Genomic DNA, 18,115 nt, shown 5'->3' on the forward strand with positions numbered 1-18,115 from the left:
GAGATTGTTGTCAAGGACTATGCCTAGATATTTATTCGAGTTTAGTGTTGTTAGTTCTGGAAGGCCTTGGTAGTCATTGGGAAGTGATGTGTATATCAGTTGATAGGTTTTACTTTCATTCAGGACCAGATCATTTTGAAGGCAGTATTGTTTTGCCATGTTGTATGCCACATAGGAGTTTATTTCAAGCTCTTGTCGATTTTTGGTGGCAACAAGTAGTGCTGTGTCATCAGCAAACATCACTGTCTCACAAAACTCTGTAAGGTAACTTGGAAAATCATTGGTGAGAAGTATGTAAAGTACAGGGCCAAGGACAGATCCTTGTGGCACTCCTCTTTTCATTGGGAGGGTTTCAGATTTTACTGTGAGAAGGGTGTTGTTATCCTTGTAGCTGAGCTCAACCAATTGTTTCCTATCGCTGAGATAACTTGCGAACCAGCTGGCTTCTTTTCCAATTATCCCAAGTGCCTTGAGCTTTCCAATTAACAGGTTGTGGTCCAGGCAGTCGAATGCCTTGCTGAAATCGAGCATGACACTTGTTGCAACACATCCCTGGTCTAGTTTATCAATAATGTATTCAATTAGTTGTACTACTGCAGTTGTTGTTGATCTGTTCTTGATAAATCCATGTTGTCTAGAGGTCAGGAGGTTGTGTTGCTGCAGATGTGCTATAAGTTTGTTCAATATTACTCGCTCTAGGATCTTAGAAAAATTTGATATCAGAGATATTGGTCGATAGTTAACAGCGTCATTTATTTGGCCACTTTTGTACTTGGGATAGACTTTAGCCACTTTTAGACTGTTAGTGAAAATTCCTTCGTCCAGAGATTTGTTTATAAGAGTTGTCAGTGGGGTTAAAAGTTCACTTTTACAATGTTTAATTAGCTTTGAAGAAATGTCGTCCTCTCCAGCAGATGTTTTAGCTTTCATTGAGTCAATAATTGTTCCTATTTCTTCTTCAGTAGTGTTGTGGTGCTGCAAGTTAGTAACAAAGTGAGCCTGAATAACATTTGCTGGTGTAGGATTTTGATTCGGTGTTCTATTTTTGTCAAGTGTCTTCTCTGCTATTCTGGAAAAAAATTGATTTAAAGCATTGGCAATGCTATTGGGAGAATTGTGTAATTCACCTTCAACAATGAAGCTTGCTGGAATTATGGTTGTGGTGTTTTGTTTTCTTTCAGAGTTGATTACCCTCCAGACAGCTTTTGATTTATTGTCAGCCTGCTCTATGAATTCCGCATTTTGCTTCTTCTTAAGTTCTTTTAGCTTAAGATCATACATCTTCTTCCTAGTTGCTGTTTCCCTTTTATCATTTACATCTCCAGTAAGTATTTCTATGTTCAAGGCTTCCAAATATGATTTTCGTAGTGTCTCACTTTCAGTATCCCATACTCTTTTTGCGTGATTGGTTTTTAATTTAAAAGTTTTATGTGGGCAAGATATGTCCATCGCGTATTTCATAACGCTGTTAAAGGCTGAAAAAGCTGTTTCTGTGTCTGTTTTTTGAGTAACTTGTGACCAGTCTTGGGAGGCTAGGATTTTCCTCACTTCCTCTATTGTATTGTGATTGGTTAGTCTTTTTTTGGATTTTGCTGTATTGTCATTTTGTAAGTCTGTCTTGATGTAGCAGATTTGCGCTGTGTGGTCAGATAGTCCTGAGCTGATTACTTCATGTGATAGATGGTCCTCGTTCAGATTTGTACAGATACAATCAATAGATGTCTGGCTATGATGTGTAATTCATGTGGGAGGCAGTTCTAGTCTTTTTATGTTGTATCCTTCTAGGGCATCTGTCAAAGTTTGGTTGTCATTATTGTTCGTCAAGTTGTCCACATTAATATCACCCATAATGACTATTGGATTGTTTATACAGTGTATTTTGTCCAGTTCAGCTGATAATGCATCCAGTGAGTTTTCTAGCCTGCTGTGTGGTGATCTGTAGATTCCCATTAAGTAAAAGTTGGATTTTCTAAATGTTATCTTTAGTAAAATGGCTTCACACGATAGCTCAGATGATATGTCAGAGATGGATACTATGCTGATTGTATTTTTTAATTTAGAGCTAACAAATACAGCAACTCCTCCCTTCCTGTGGTGAGTTCTGGAGAAGCCTCCGATGAATTCGTATTCAGGTATCCTGGTGTTTTTCAAGTGATCACTATTTAGCCCATGTTCTGTTAGAATTATTATGTGTGGATTGAACTTGTGGAGGAAGTGTGTCAGTCTTTCTATTTTGTTTTTTAGGCCATCTATATTTTGGTGAGCTATTGAGATTTGATCCTGGGTTTTTTGTTTCATTCCATTATATTCTCTTGTTGTGTTCCTTCCTCTAAAAAAGTGTTCTCTGTGCAAGTTGTTGGACTGTTGTCTGTGGAAGCAGTGTGATTTGCAGGAAGCACGATACTGTCGGGCAAGCTGTCGTCAAAAATAGTTGTGTGCAGAGATATTTGGTTTATCTGTGATGGAGCATCTGTAGTCCCAGCATAACCGTAGTGTGTCCTCATATGCTTCTTGAAGAAAGCAATATTTTTTAGAAAGAAGTCCTCATAACTTTCCTCACTTCTCTTTAACTTTGCATTTAGAGGTGGAGAGTTTCTTAACCTCATTTTTGAACTTAACTTGGCTGGTTTTTCGAGCCCCTGGGCATTTGATTTTTCAGCAGCTTTTGCCACTTTAAGGGAGACACTAAAAACATTTGCCTTCTTGCTTCTAACTACCTGGGGTGTATGTTCTTTTTTTGTGGTAGTTAGGTTAATTCTTTGTACAGGGGGGTTGGCATTCCATGACTTTTTATGCCTTTGCAGTTTGCTGCTGCATCCTGTCAAAGTATTAGTCAGTTTTTCCTTGCAGGTTTGGCTGTCTCCTGAGGTCGGGGATGAGCTGTATTCTGTCAGTTTTTCTTTGCAGGTTTGGCTGTCTCCTGAAGTCAGGGATGAGCTGTATTCTATCAGTTTTTGTTGGCAGGTTTGACTGTCTCCTGAGGTTAGGGTATTAATAGCTGTCTCCAACCGGTCAAGTTTTGTTTTGATGTCAGACATTCCTAATAGCAGGAAAGTGGGACTGTCAATTACTTCAGTAGTGGGGGTGGTTTGAGTTGCAGAATTTTGAAAAGTCTTGGTTTTAGTGTCTTATTTTTTATTTTATTTTTCAGTGCAGAAATAGTTTTTTCAAGCTCTGTTATTTTCTTAACATAGCCATCAATTAAATGACTTAGTTTGAGGTCATGTTCCTCGTAGATGCTTTGTGCTTCTAGGTGAAGGTTTTTCTCTTTAGTCAGTTGAGATTGAATGTCTGCGTTCAGCTGTAACAGGGTTTCTACTTTATCTAAGTGTTTCTTATCTTCATTCTCAAGTTCCTCAAATTTGTCCTCCATAATACTTAGTTTTGTCCTTAGATTGAGTATTTCGTTTTTTAAGAGCTCATTTTCCTCTACTAACGCAGACCCTATTTTTGCAGCCATTTCCAGTTTGTCTTCTTGACTGCTTGGGTTATCTAGTAAATTATTTTCAATAAGACTATTTTTCAGATCTTCAATGGTGTCTGAGCTATTTAGGGAAAGTGAGTCAGTCAATTCTTGGGTCAATAGGTGTGAATGTTTGTCTGCCAAACAGTTTGTGCATCGCCATATTCCAATTTCTTGAGTTGACCACTTTTTGAGTTCCTTTTCTATGATATTCTGACATCCTGCATGATACCATTTTTTACAGAGACCAGTACATTTTATGCCGGAAAATCTGACTCCAATACCACAATTACCACATGGATACTTTGTGGGCATTGTATTCTGTGAAATGAAAGACTATTTAATGAGTTAATGAAATTAAGTAATGGTAAGAATAATTAATGTAAGTATGAGGAACTGTAGCAGAACATAAAAATATTCACGGTTTAAATTAGTGGCAGTGCAATGAATAGCAAGCAGATGTCTAAGGTCAGTTACCAGCAGACGCAGTGTCAGCAGCTGAGGTTAGTGCTCCCGGCTGCCTGACACACTTGCTCTGCTGTCTGTTTGTCCGCCACCTGGCTGGTGTAGTGTTGGAAGTTGATGTGTTAACAGCAATGAGTTGGCTGTGACGTCACACTTGGTGGTTATTAGTTGTCAATGTTAAAAAGTAATCAATTCTTCATGTAATAGAAATATATTAATGTTAGTCCCTTTATTCTGAAAAATTAAGATCCTTTTCTTGTATTAAGAACCATAATGTTTCAAGTGTCAAGATTAGTAGTTATGAAGTTGATATGGTGTCCAATGATCAAAATTAAACCAACTGGGTGGCAGTATGTTTAATTCAAAATCTTATCTTGCAGTTGTTGTTTCTTTTGTGTTTGTTAATAATAGTGAGACTTACAGTTGTGTGGTTGCAAGGTGAGTTGTTTAGTAGAGTTTCTGTTGTTTTACCCACTAAAAAACTTCACATAATAGGGGAGCACTTCACTGTCGTTGTTAAGCGTCCGCCATCTTGTTTTGGAGGACTCCTGGGAAGGCCTTGGTGTAAGGCCAAAGGTTGGCCGGACACCTCTCCCTTGTGGGAGTATAAACAAACAAAACTGTGATTCTTACTCATTGATATTATAATAACAGCACCTGTCCTCAATCATTCTTGCCTAATATCCGTTTAACAACTTCGCTGCTGGTCTTAATAAAACTGACTACGCTCAATATGTTTCTGTGCCATAAGACATCTCCCACTGTCAACATGTTAAACTGCTGTGCAACAACTGTCTAACTATATTACATGTAGGTAACACTTTCACTGCTGGTCTATACTGAGTGAGCTTGACTACTTACAATGTGCTCCTGCACCTAAAGGAGCCTGCCGCAGTCAATGTGTCAAATATTGGTGGCAAAGTGAAATGAGAATGTGTTTTTTCTTATTAACCGTTCAACGCAATAGATTCTTTAATCACTATTACTGTCTACTCCGAGATTTTATTCAGTTTGTAAAATTTATATATACGAGGATTTGTGTTTACTCAAATATGTCCTTTTTTATAAAAATGGTATTTTTAGCATCAAATAAAGAATTTGAATATGTTATGACAGAAAAGAAAATTGTTTTGCACAGAATAATCCATTGGGGAAGACACCCGCACTTGTTACATGATTAATTTCTTGCCGCTCTGTATTATAATGGATCGTTCTAGTTCTGGAAATATCCCACAGATATTGTTGCCATGGTCTTTACGGGTTCCTTTACTAATAAGATAATACATTCCGTTACTTGAATTGACCACCGCCTTTTTGGAACGTTTTGTCATTGTTTTCGTTTGTCAGCTGCTGAATGTAAGTTTTTATGCGTTGTTTTTTTTATTTAGTTATGAAATTGATCATAATGGGTGTAAAATACTGCGAGATTCTGTTGCTTTATTATTATAGTGTGATTTTAAGTGCAATTCTGTTATCAGTAATATTGATGGAAGTGTGGAAGACAATTATTTCCCATGCTTAAAACCGTTTGTCCGAAGATAAAAAACTTAACGTCAAGATAAAGGTTATTTGGATTATTTTCTAATTGTACAGTATGTTTAATGAGTTGTAAAGTAATTTTGTGTACAGTGAATATAATAAATTTCCTAGAAAGCAAGAAGTTTGAGTAAATGTCCAACAAATTTCAATATATGAATGAATATTTGTATTTCAATTAAATACATTATATTCAATGAAGATTTTACTGTAAAGGTAGTAGTAAAAAGTGATGCTCTACCTTTTTATGGATTTTGTGTTAAAAAGGTTTAACCAAAGTTGTGCATTTTTGCCCAATTAATTTGCTACTACCAAAACTGCAGAGGCCTCAATAAATACTTCTTCAAAGGGTTAAAAAGTTAAGTAAGTATTTGTTTAAAAGTTACAACTTTTGAATTTTGTGGTTCCTGTCAAGAAAATCATAAATCAATATAGCAAAACAGTGCCATATATTTATATAAATAATAAATTAGCCTGTAACATGAAAATAAAAAATGCTATACTAAAATTTATAAATAATTGTGCACTATGTTACTCCAACAAAAACAAAGGATAGCTTGCTCTCTGTGCTAAAATCATTTTTCACCCAACAAACATCTTTATCTGTAATAAAGCTCATCTGGTCAGCAGAATTGCTCTAAACACGATAATGAAACGGACCTTAAATATGCCTATTGTCTAAGGTTCATACCTTAACATGAAATATAGTATGAAATGTAATGAAAAATAAAATTGTGTTGCATGACCACTAAATGATATATAGTCAACATTCAAAAAAATTTTAAGATCACCAAAAACTTAAGTCTTGTAGAAGTATATTACTATTTTAGTAGTAAATAGTAATGAGAGAGAATTTTTTATGGTAACCCATTTATTTGTATTTCTTTTTTATAAAAAAATAATTGTTGGTATTTCCTAAATAAATTTATAATAAGGTATTTACCAAAATATGTGCCATAAAATTTCTATATATAAAATGAGCTCGAGAAAAAATGTGGCAAAAATTATAACTATCAAAGTGTATACATTAAAGGGCTTTATCCTTTTCGTATAAACAGTTTTAATAGAATTTTAAATTTTTGGTATTGAAAAGATTCACAAGAATTAACATTCTAGAGATATGTGCCGCTCATATTTATATAAAACTGTTTAATCAATTAAAACAATGACATAACTTGAAGTAATTTTATTTGGTAACAATGTATCATTGCTTTTGTCTAAATAGTTTAAAAAGTGTGATATTTACTTATAAATAAAATATGTTTTAATGATAATATAAAAGTTTTTCAGTTAACATACTACATTTATTGCACAGTTTTTAAAACATACTCTTTAGTATGAGAAACACTTTTAGTGTAGTTTAATAAGAATACTTGAAAGTTGTACTTGAACAAACAAGATATTAGATAAAAAAACATATTTATGAGTGAAACTTGGTAATTTTATTATTTAAGTTTTTTAACATGCTGTTAATTATTAAATGGCTTTGTGTATATGTTCCTCAGTACTGATACTTAAGTAAGCAGTTCAGTTATTGTGAAGTCAAGTACATGAAACACAATTATACTTTATTCAATACTTACATTGATGTATGTGCTTGCAATGTGTAATGAAGTGTAAATATTATATAACTACCATTGCTTTATCTGTATAAAAACAAGTCAGACCTCTCACTAAAAATGCTCCACTGTTATGAAGTTTGGAGATAAACTAATAAACTGTTATCAGTGAATTTTTATCATCAACCAGCTGCTGCTGGGGTTTGATAACTTGATCAGTAGTTTCCTTTCTGAACAGTGATATTGTCATTTAATTCTCTCATGAATAGGACATTCTTTCTAAAATATAGTGTGAATAAAATGATTGTATATTAATTTTTAGAGTATTAACATATGTTTTGTCAAGTACCAAGTCTGTTGCAAATGATTTGACCCTTGAAAGCTTATTGATCCGTTATCTTAACGATTTGTGTCTGTGAAGAGGCAAAATGAGCTTTTAGATAACACTGTAAAGAGAAAATTAGTCTTTACTACTTACTGACTGTTGTTGCTTTGCATGGTGACTGTGTTCCACACATGTTATGGAGATCGCTGGTGATAAGTTTGTCTCCATTTTGACTTCTTTGGAACAGATATTAGACAATCAGAGAAGTGCGAGTGATAGTGTTGCTTATAACAAGAGTAAAATAGATGATGTGTTTTCAATGATGCATAATAAAACGTTGCAAGTCAACGTTTGTGTGAGGGAAGTGCGAGAAATGAAGACACTCTGTGCCAAACTGAGGAAAGAAATTGGTGAACTGAAACACCAAGTTTTTGATTGTCGGAAGCTACTGTCCTTGCCGAAAGCTGAATTGTCTCCAAAACTTCCACCAAAGACTGTCCGTTGGGCAGATCAGGTCCAGCCAGCACAGGGAATAACAAAATCATCTTTGATCCAAAGACAGTTTTCTCTTCCAACTTATTTTTCTCAAGCTACTATCAGTGATAGCCTAATGGTATTGATGAACTCAAATTAATTAAATCTTATTTAATTAAGTCTGCTTAGTTAATAATCTATGGAGTAATAATTCAATTTCTTGTTTATAAAAAACTTTAATTTTATCCATAACATGTTTAATTTTCAAAACATTTAATATCAGTTATTTTTTACATGCCAGAGTATAAATGATATTCTATATCAGCATTCTATTCTGCATTGCATATGTGCAGTGTGATTGTTTTCGTTTTTTTGTCAGAATAATTAAGTTGTTTATCACTACAAATGTTTGAATAATTCCACATTCGTGTTTGTGTAATTTCAGTAAGAAATTAATCTTACAAATGATGTTACACTTTTATTTCGAGTAACTCTGTATTAGTAGTGCACGGCTTTTGATCCATTGTGTTGGGAAATATTTACACCACATTTTTTAGGGTTTATGTCTGTACTATCCTTCTGTTTTCCTTATTTTGTTTTGTGCTCCCTAACTTTTAATTGTTTTTGATACTGAACAAATTAAAACAATGTTACATTAATAATTATACAATGAAAAACGATTATTTTTTAATATATTTGACTACAGCTCAGTTTTAAAATTTCTGTGTTTTAAAAATTGTAGAAAAAAGTCATGCTTTCCTCATTGTTACTTACATCATTACTTTAAGACACTGTGTGATTAAAGTTTTTCATCTCCAATATATACAAATTATTTTTTGCTAGTATTTCCAAGATTTAAGCCTAGTCCTAAAACCGTACACGATAAACAATGTTTTAAATCTAGCATGATTTATGCAGGGGTATATTTGGGTTACACTGATGTTATTACAAATTGACCTTATCACAGATTTTAAATAAACAAAATATATAGTAAAATTACCATAATATTGATCTCAATTTTTTTTATCTTTAATAATTGACTGCCATTGTATTGTCCTGTAATTCAGTGGCGTATAGGTTTGACTTTGATATTGTTTGAGGTAGGATGTATTGGGATTTGATTTTCTCTGTCACATGACAACCACAATAATATTTTCCCTTGATAATATGAGCTTTTATAAATGTGTTCTGGCCATATTTCAATGATTAAAAGGAATGGAATTTAATTTTGGAACCCACAATTACAACCAAGGCTGGAATCTTCTGAATAGTATCAAATTGTTTCAGTAAACAAGGTTTTTTATTTTTCATAGTAGTTTAGTTATAATTTGCGATTTTTATAAGAAATAGTTTAGACTTTGAAATAAATTAGGAGAAAATAGGAAAGTACACGGAATGTAGTAGGATTTTTCTGCTAGTGTTAAGTGCTTGAACCCTGTGGAAGGAAGCAGTAGCCAGCTGTTCCTATAATGTATGTTTAAATTTTCCTGTGTAAAAACTATCAGCCGATTCTAACTTTCAATTACCAAGGAGGATGTATTCTGAATAAACAATTTAAACAGAAACTGGTATTGAGTAATTTTCACATTTTTAGTTGCATTAAGTTACTGTGCTGGTAATAATTAATTATTCCTTGTTTTCTTTATTTTTAATTTTAACCTTAAATTAAAGCAAATGCCATTTTTACTATTTTGAGCATTGTTTGAGTCCTGTAACCTTACTCTTACGAACACATTATAAAGTATTAATGTTTCTGAACACCAGTATTCCCAAATGATTGAATGTTTAATGATTTTTAATGTTTCTAGAATCTAGTGATCTTAACCAGTAACAAAGCTATATCTCATACACTCATTACATTCATCTTTTACTTATATTAGCTTTATTACTTAGTTCCATTAACATATTATGTAGTTGATATTTCTAGTTAGTAATTTGATGTTGAAAGACTTAAATAATTGGATTCATTCCAAATTATAATTCTTAGTTGTAAAAGTTAGAAACATTTAAAATAAAAGGTAATAAATTGATTTAGTTGTAAATTTTATAATTGTTAAAAATAATGCTTAATTATCTATTATCTCAAACTATTTTAGACATTATAGTAGTCTTGATCAGAGTAGGTGTTGTATCTTATCAAAGAAACAATCTTATAGAAATTAAAAACTAGCACTAGTACAGAACAATCAAGATAGTGATTGTATCTTTTGCAAGAATCTTTAGTCCATTCTACATTTAATGTTATGTAGACTGCACAGTAGTGGTTTGAGGCTTAGCTGTTTTTGTGTTGCTTTTGGTTGTTGAACATGCTTTTGATGTTTTGTCCAACACTAGTTGCTTTGGTAGTTTGTGTTATGTTTGTTTGTCTTAACGCTAAACCAATAATGCGCTCGGAAGAGGAACATAGACAGGTGCCTCTTAGTGGTATGCTTGATCTTCTTTTGACTCTGAACACAAATGTCTTAAATTTTATTTGGCTTTTTTGTGTTGTTATTATATTTGTATCTAACAAATGAGTCAGTGATATTGACTAAAAACCTACAGCTTAAATTACATTTCTGTGATCTATAAAAAAAAATTATACTAAATTTTAATGTTAAAGAAAATATTGTATATTGCTATTTTTCAATATTTTTCATGGGCTGAGATATCTTTACAAATTAACATATTTGTACAGTAGACTAGTTGATGATATTCAGTTTGTGGAATGGTTAATTTGTGATTGATAATTAATCATTAACTTTTTCATGCAGTATTTGTTTGCTCTATTTTTGTAAGAATAAAAACGCACATTAATTTTATTTTGTATGTACGATTTAAAATATTTCATGTTTTTATAAGAATTATTATAATTAATGTAGTTAAAAAGTACTGTATAAAATTGGCACATATATGGTCTATTAACCATATTATCAGTATTCAATAGGTTCTGATATAGGAGTTTTGCCTCTGTGAATTATGATCATATTTTCTTCTACCAGGTGATATAGTGATTGAATATAGTATGGCTTACACAGTAATACTTTAAATTGGATAACAACACTGTAAACAAATAATTTTGTAGTGAAAACGTGTTAGTCATCATTTGTGGTTCTCAAGTAATATTGATTTTGTATGAACATTATTTAACCCTAAAACTGGCTAAAGACTCAGGGTGAATTCTTTGTTTGTGTTTCCCTGTTGACAAGGTTTTTTTAACCCTTTGCGATCAACATCTAATTCATATGTATATCCTCTCATTCAGCCAGGGCACATCGGATGGCCATGGGATGTTCTTTCCCTCAGATTAGTCAGGCCATTGATTTATAATCAAGTCCTGCCCTTCAGTTTGGCGTGCCACGCGTAGTGACCCTCACTGCCATTCAGCTCGCTAGGCACCATGTGTACTGCCCACTATATTGCAGTGACCGGCACTATATTGCCGGTCACTGTGTGTGCCTCGGCAATCTAAGAGATCAACCACCTGAGACTAAATCCGAACTAAACGAGAAATAAGTTGAGGCCACATATACGACCTCCCGATCACAAAGGATTAATATTGTATTTATTTGTATGCGGATACAGTTTATGATGTAATATATATACCAAATCACACACAATTGTCCTGGCAGCACCATAGTAAAATGGTGTTTTGAAGTAATTTTTTACTTTAGGTTACAATTAGCAGTACAGGAACATTTTATTTTGGTATAGAAAGTGCATGTTAGGTAACATTTTGTTGGTTTTTAATGGCCTTTTAAATGGTATTATTGGAATAAATAAATAAAAAATACACCAAAAGTCGGTTCGTACTAGATTTTTTTATAAAGCAGTGAAAAATAATATAACACTAGGTTTAGTGATTTTTGTTTTTGTTTCAATAATAGTAGATTTAATCATTGATTTCCACTTCATAAATGGCTCACTCGTGTAAACGTCTTAACTTACATAGCAAGAAAGAACAAACAAAATTGCAACTTACACAAGTTTCTTGTTGCAGAACCAAAGCTTCAGGTTGCCTCTAGTACCTGGCATGTCGAGACCTTCCCCAGTCACAGAGCTGTCACCATGGCCTTCTTATATAGAGGTAAAATAATAATTTAAAAAATATACATTCAAGTTCACTCTGCTCTGTCAGAGATTAGGTCATAAAAGCCCTTTAAATTTAACAAGATAATACAGAGGTAAGTATAATCAATAGTTAAAAACTATGTCCTCTTTCACTACCCAGAGCGTGATTTGAAACATTATGAAAAGATGGTCGAAAGAGTGTTCATGATAAGAAATGGACAACCCTCAATGATCAATGATGGTATAGAAAGTTAATGATAAAGTGGAAATGAACAGACATTTCAAAATTTCTTCGTTGTGAGAGGAGTTCCTCAAGTTTCAAATGTTCTCTATGACAATTTTATTGAATGTTTAAACTATCAAGAAACATGTTTTGCTGTATGACAATGTCCGCCCACATGCAGCAAAACAAACTCAAGATCTCATCACAGCATTTTGTAAGGAACAATTTGATTTTCCCCAAAACCCCCAATTTATTGTCCAGTGACTACTATTATGTTTTTCATCATAATAAGCATCTTGAAGGTAAGCACTGCAATAATGACAATAGCGTAAAAATGATCATGTTGCAGTTGCTGTTGAATAAGATGGCAATTTTCTATGACTACAGTATACAAAAGATTATTGTTAGATATTTTAAGTGCCTTAATATTGATGACAATTATGTAAAACGAATGGATCCAAATATGGGCATTTGAAAAATATAATTTAAAGTTTACTTGAATATTTATACACTACCTGTTACCCGCAGCTTCACACGTAATTTTCAAAATCCAAGTCCTTATACTACTTGGTAATAGCACTTTTGAATATGATGGATTCCTATGAAATTTTTCAAACACAAGTGGGCATACATGAGGTAGATATTATTTTATGTGTTCATGGCTAAGAGTGTCAAGAGTTAATTCTGTTTTGTTGTATAGGAGCATTTCTAGTTCAAATTAATTATCTATAGAACTAAATTATTTGAAATGTCCCCTTATTACAAAGAGCTAAAATTTTACGATAAAATTCCAATATCTCTATCCTCTTTGTCTCCAGAAAAGTTCTCTATGAAATTTAAAAAATATCTTAATAGAGAAAGAATGTTATTCAGAAAATTATTTTCTAAATGGCCTAAATTTCCTTCCAAACTATTTCAAAACTTTTTAATTAATAATATTATTTCCACTGTATATCACTCATTATTTTAGAATGTGTTATGTTTTGTAAATTATTGTATTTTAGGATAAGAGTAGCTACATCCAGCTTTATTTAACACACACACACACACACACACACACACACACACACACACACACACACACACACATTGGTTTGTGTGATTAATATCAATTACTTATCAATGAATTATTAATTATGTTTATACATATTTTTAGTATAAGTATATTTTAAATAGATTATATTGAAAAGTCACCTGTTAATTGTAGATCTTATCTACTAGAATTATGTAATTCTGTTAAACTTGTTCATTCATATTTATCTGATAGGTTTCAATCAGTGTTTTATAATGGTTGCTTCTCTCAATACTTGGAAGTAATTACAGGTGTGCCACAAGGGTCAATATTAGGACCAACTATGTTTATTGTTTATATTAATGACTTGCCCTCTGCCCTTAATAATGTTTGTGTATCATCTTTTATGTATGCAGATGACTTAGCAATACAAATTAGTTGTTCAAATATAAATCTAGTAAATCAAATAATGTCTCATTTTAACTCTGTAGCTGAGGATTGGACTGCGGCCAATGGTTTATGTCTAAATAAAGATAAAACTCAATGTATTAAATTTAGTTTGAGTAACTCTATTGATGTCAATGATGTTAAGTTTTTGGGGTGTGTTGTTGCAGTCAAATATTAAATGGGAGGCTCATATTGTAAATGTCTGTAATAAGATTTCTAAAGGTACCTTTATGATTAGAAGACTGAAACAATATGTAACTCTAGATGTATTATTGTCAGTATATTATGCATACATACAAAGTCATTTATCTTATGGAATCATTGTTTGGGGCTGTGATAGTAATATAAAAAAACTTTTAATCTTGCAAAAGAGAGTTTTAAGAATTATGTGCAATGCTAGCTGTAGGACTCACTGTAAGCCTTTATTTAAAGATTTAGGTATTCTGACTGTTACATCATTGTATATACTACAGTTATTATTGTATGTTAGGATAAATTTAAATGTTTTACCTACAAATAGTTCAATTCATGATCATGATACTAGACAAAGAAACTTGCTTAGAATCAGGCAATGCAATTACCAAGCAACCATTAAATCAACATATGAAATGGGGATTAAAATTTATAATATGTTACCTAGGGAAATTAAATGCTTAGATGACAATAAATTTAAAATTAAGCTTAAGTCATTGTTGATTGAATTAAGTATCTATGATGTAAAAGAGTTCATTTTATATTGTACTAATTATTAAATACATTTATTAGTATCACTGTTTAAATATTGACGATGTCATACATGTACACAATGTGTTTATGGCAATAAAGAATTTGACTTTGACTTAATGTTACGTGACAATACATTTCTGATTTCTGATTCAAGAAAATACTAAATATACTGGTCTTAGAAACCTACTTCTTTGAAAAAGGAGTTATTTCTATACTATATTGTCATATAGTTCCTGACTTAAGATATTTCCGGTACCATAGTAGAATTTGGCTGACCCGACAAAGAAAAAAAACACAGGATTAAGAATCCTATTTCGATTCAAATGTGTCCTCTTCCAGCTGTTTAAATTCACTTAAGTTTCACTGTTTAGTTTGCCTTATCGCCCTGATAAAACATCTATAAATGAGTGTAACTCTCGGAAATCTGCTTTAGTCAAAATCAAATAAAAATATTCTTTATTCATACTGTATTACATGAATGCAATTGAATGGTGTCAAAAACTTACAAATTAAGACCATGTATTTATGATCTTTTACTAAATTAAAATAGAGTACAGTACATTATGCTCATAGTCAATTGAATGAATAAAGGGTTTTATTTATTAAATACATTTTTAGTTTATTTTTAAATTTTGAAAAAGAAGTTTCTGATTTTATATTTTCAGGTATTTTCTGTAAAAGTTAATTCCAGCATATTGTGGTTTTTGTTCAAAAAGTGCCAATCGATGAGAAGGAGTAGCCAATTCGTCTCTCTGTCTTGTCTTATACTGGTGATTAGTACCATTAAGCATTTGCTCTCCAATTCTTCACCTGACTGACAATATAACTTCATACACATATAGTCCATAAACAGTAAGAATCTGTAGTTCCATAAATTTTTCCTTTACTGAGATTTGTGGCTTTAGGTTCAATATTATTCTTATTGTCTTTATTTGTACTTTTAGAATTGAATCAAGATTTTTGGAAGTTGTCGCTCCATATAAAGATATGCCAGAACTAATTACAGAGCGTATGTAAGAAAAATAAATAAAAAAGGTTTTATCAAGTATAAAGTTTTATAAATCACACAGATATTTTAATTTTCTCATTGTATATAAACTGGAGAATAATTTTGAAAGAACTTTATCAACATGATTGAAAAAGCTTCTACTTCCGGCTCTTTTAATCTATTTTCAGTCAAAAATATTTTCAGTGCCATAGTTGAGTTGGCATTGTTGTCCTGATGAAGAAAATATACATATAAACATAGGACTGAGGAGCGTCTTGTGGCCTAGGAGGAACTCCTACCTACTTCTTATCTACTTCTGGTATAAAGGGGAAATCCTTATTAGTTTCATGCAACAGTCCAAAATAGTCGTTTATAAGGTTTTGCTTTATAGAAGTCCTGTTGTTTTTGGGACTTTAGTCTGGGAAAGAATTGATCGTTGAAGCATGTTGTGTTTATTTCTTTGTTTTCCGTAAGCTACAAAATAATAATATCCCATAACACAGTGTCAGGGAAGCCCACCAGTTTGAAGTACCTTATGTGAAAACATTCACAGCTTTGTTCATTAAGGTTGGTTTTATAACAGTGTTTATAAAGTGTTTATAACAGTGTAGACCTTTCAGACTAACATATGTATCTTAACAACAAGGCAAACATATATGTCGCCAGAAATACATTAGACCAGAAGTAGATTATTATGAATGGAAGTAGGAAACAGGATTTTTCCGGACATTTGCCATCATTGAGTGATACAAAAAATCACATTAACACTCTATAAAAATCAGTATGTTACTAATTTTTTTATATGACTAAACGATGGCAAATGTCTGGGAAAATTCTGTTTCCTTTACAATCCAACCATCGTCAAAAACAAACTTGAAACAAAGAATGGAAGTAGATGTTTTTTTACTGAAGTAGACTTTTTAGACCGACATATGTATATATTTCCTTGATCGGGCAATAATGAAAATGCTACTAGGGTGCCGGCAATAACTTAGACCGAAAGAAGATGCCGCAATATACACTTCAACTTACGTAAGGCTTCTCAGACTGAATATGCATATATTATCTTTGAAGCAAGGCAGACTCTACTATGGTGTGTGCAATACAATTTATTTGAACTAGAAATGCTTCCCCACGAACTAAATCTGAAGTAAGATCTAGTGGCATTTTCATAAACTTTAAATCTTTTAACAGATGAACACTGAAATAATATGTACTTTAAACTTCTACTTCTGATAGAAAATTATCATAAGGCTCCACCATATTATATCATCATAAGTGCCTTCACTAAAATTACTAAAGACTTAGTATTCCTCCACTCTGGCCTAAAATAGTTCAAATGTTAATGAAATTGTTAGAGGTGTTCTGAATGTTATGAAGTGTTACAGAGAAATTTGTGCATTTCATTGGTATTTGTCTGTTTCACTCTTCAACCTCGGGACTCCAAATTCTTTAAACTTAAAATGTAATTATTCTGTAATGAATCAGAAGATTGGAATATCATCCAGTGACCATGACTTATTTTGAGGAATGTTTATTATAGAATATGCCTATGACATAGCTGTTATTCAATAGGAAATCACATGCAAAGCGGCATGTTACTGTTTAGTACTATACTATGTTGAAATGTATTACATGATTGATTACTTTTGTTTAGTTTTATAATTATCTATAGTATATTAAATAAAAAAGTATTAAATATACCAGGCTTTATTTTTTAAGGTTCATTAGATTATCATATTTACTATTATTCTATATGATTGGTATGCAGCATTGCAGTTTTTAGTTTTTCCTCATTTAACATCTTTCGAAATTTTTGCATCCTTTACTAACTTTAATTCAGTATGTACTACTTTAATATTTGCAATGTTATTAGAATTGCATTGTGGTACTAATTAATTTTGACCAAGTTTATGATATTGTTTAGCTGATCAAGTTACTTTCTTTTCAGTTTTGTAAAAATGTAGGTAATTAAGATTTCAAACAGGCATTGGAACATTTGTTCCGCTTTGTTTCTTAATCTGGACACAGAGAATTTTTAATCGTGCAAAAGCAAATTAGCACACAAATCTGGCAATTTTGACTGACAAATATACAAGTCACAGCTTTTATTGTAAAAACCTCAAAGTTATGAATAGGGTTCTAAACCTTTTTCTGGCAACATCTTGCATCCTCTCTCTATCGTGTAATAATATATTTGAAATAGAATATTTTTGAAAACCTAGAGATGTATTGGGTTATCCAAGACTGGTCAACTGTAAAGACCTTATTGTAATCAGAAATTTTAACAATTATCAGGTTGGAGTGGAATTTTTCTGGTGCAATTAAATGATTCCTGGCAAGGAGTGACTCTTCAGAAAGTCGATTTATAAAAGTATTATTAGTAGTTAAAATCAATTTACACTGTATTTTCTGTGGTTCCCTATCAATGCCTGTTAGACCTTTGTGTAAATTTTCATAGGACAGAATCATCATGTGGGACAGACTGAAGGTTCAGTATGCTGAGGAGTTGGCCAGGAAAGTGCCAGAGGATATCACTGTCACTTTGCCAGATGGCAAGGAGTTGCCAGCTCAGTCTTGGCGGACCACTCCTTATGAAATAGCTATGGGCATTAGGTGAGTTTTGAATCTTATGTTTGAATAAGTTAAAGAGCACAGCCTTCAAGTATTTTTCACCCCCAAAGAGATTTAATAGTAAGGGATAACTTGATAATCTTGTCATCACTGCCAGTCTCACTGCAGTCAGGTTAATGATCTAACATACCCGTTCTTCGGCCTGAAGGAAACACCTCTGAAATGTGTTAATTACTCTCAGATCAAAAAAGTTAGGTACCGGAGTTTGGAAGA

The 18,115-nt window shown here is 32.3% G+C and overlaps 2 protein-coding genes across 11 annotated transcripts in view; one reads left to right on the forward strand and one right to left on the reverse strand.

The window, feature by feature from the left end:
• Nucleotides 1-7,150, reverse strand: part of LOC124354771 (cilia- and flagella-associated protein 161-like) — a 77,339-nt gene extending 70,189 nt beyond the window's left edge. Inside the window, exon 1 of one of the 2 annotated variants that reach the window (XM_046805469.1) lies at nt 7,048-7,150. The gene's annotated coding sequence lies outside the window, so the exon portion shown is untranslated. The remainder of the gene's footprint in view (nt 1-7,047) is intronic. The other variant, XM_046805468.1, reaches the window with a different exon arrangement.
• The window catches only part of LOC124354769 (threonine--tRNA ligase 1, cytoplasmic-like), a 62,562-nt gene that overhangs the window by 16,563 nt on the left and 27,884 nt on the right, over nt 1-18,115 (forward strand). For 7 of the 9 annotated variants that reach the window (XM_046805458.1, XM_046805459.1, XM_046805465.1 and 4 more), the window contains 2 exons: nt 11,802-11,888; nt 17,730-17,884. In XM_046805458.1, the coding sequence (XP_046661414.1) occupies nt 11,802-11,888; nt 17,730-17,884 (242 nt within the window). Of the gene's footprint in view, nt 1-7,481; nt 7,962-10,081; nt 10,234-11,801; nt 11,889-17,729; nt 17,885-18,115 lie in introns of those variants that run through there. The other 2 variants (XM_046805457.1, XM_046805463.1) reach the window with 2 other exon arrangements.

The sequence above is a fragment of the Homalodisca vitripennis genome, chromosome 2 (genome assembly GCF_021130785.1).
Source record: "Homalodisca vitripennis isolate AUS2020 chromosome 2, UT_GWSS_2.1, whole genome shotgun sequence".
Classification (NCBI taxonomy): Eukaryota; Metazoa; Arthropoda; class Insecta; order Hemiptera; family Cicadellidae; genus Homalodisca; species Homalodisca vitripennis.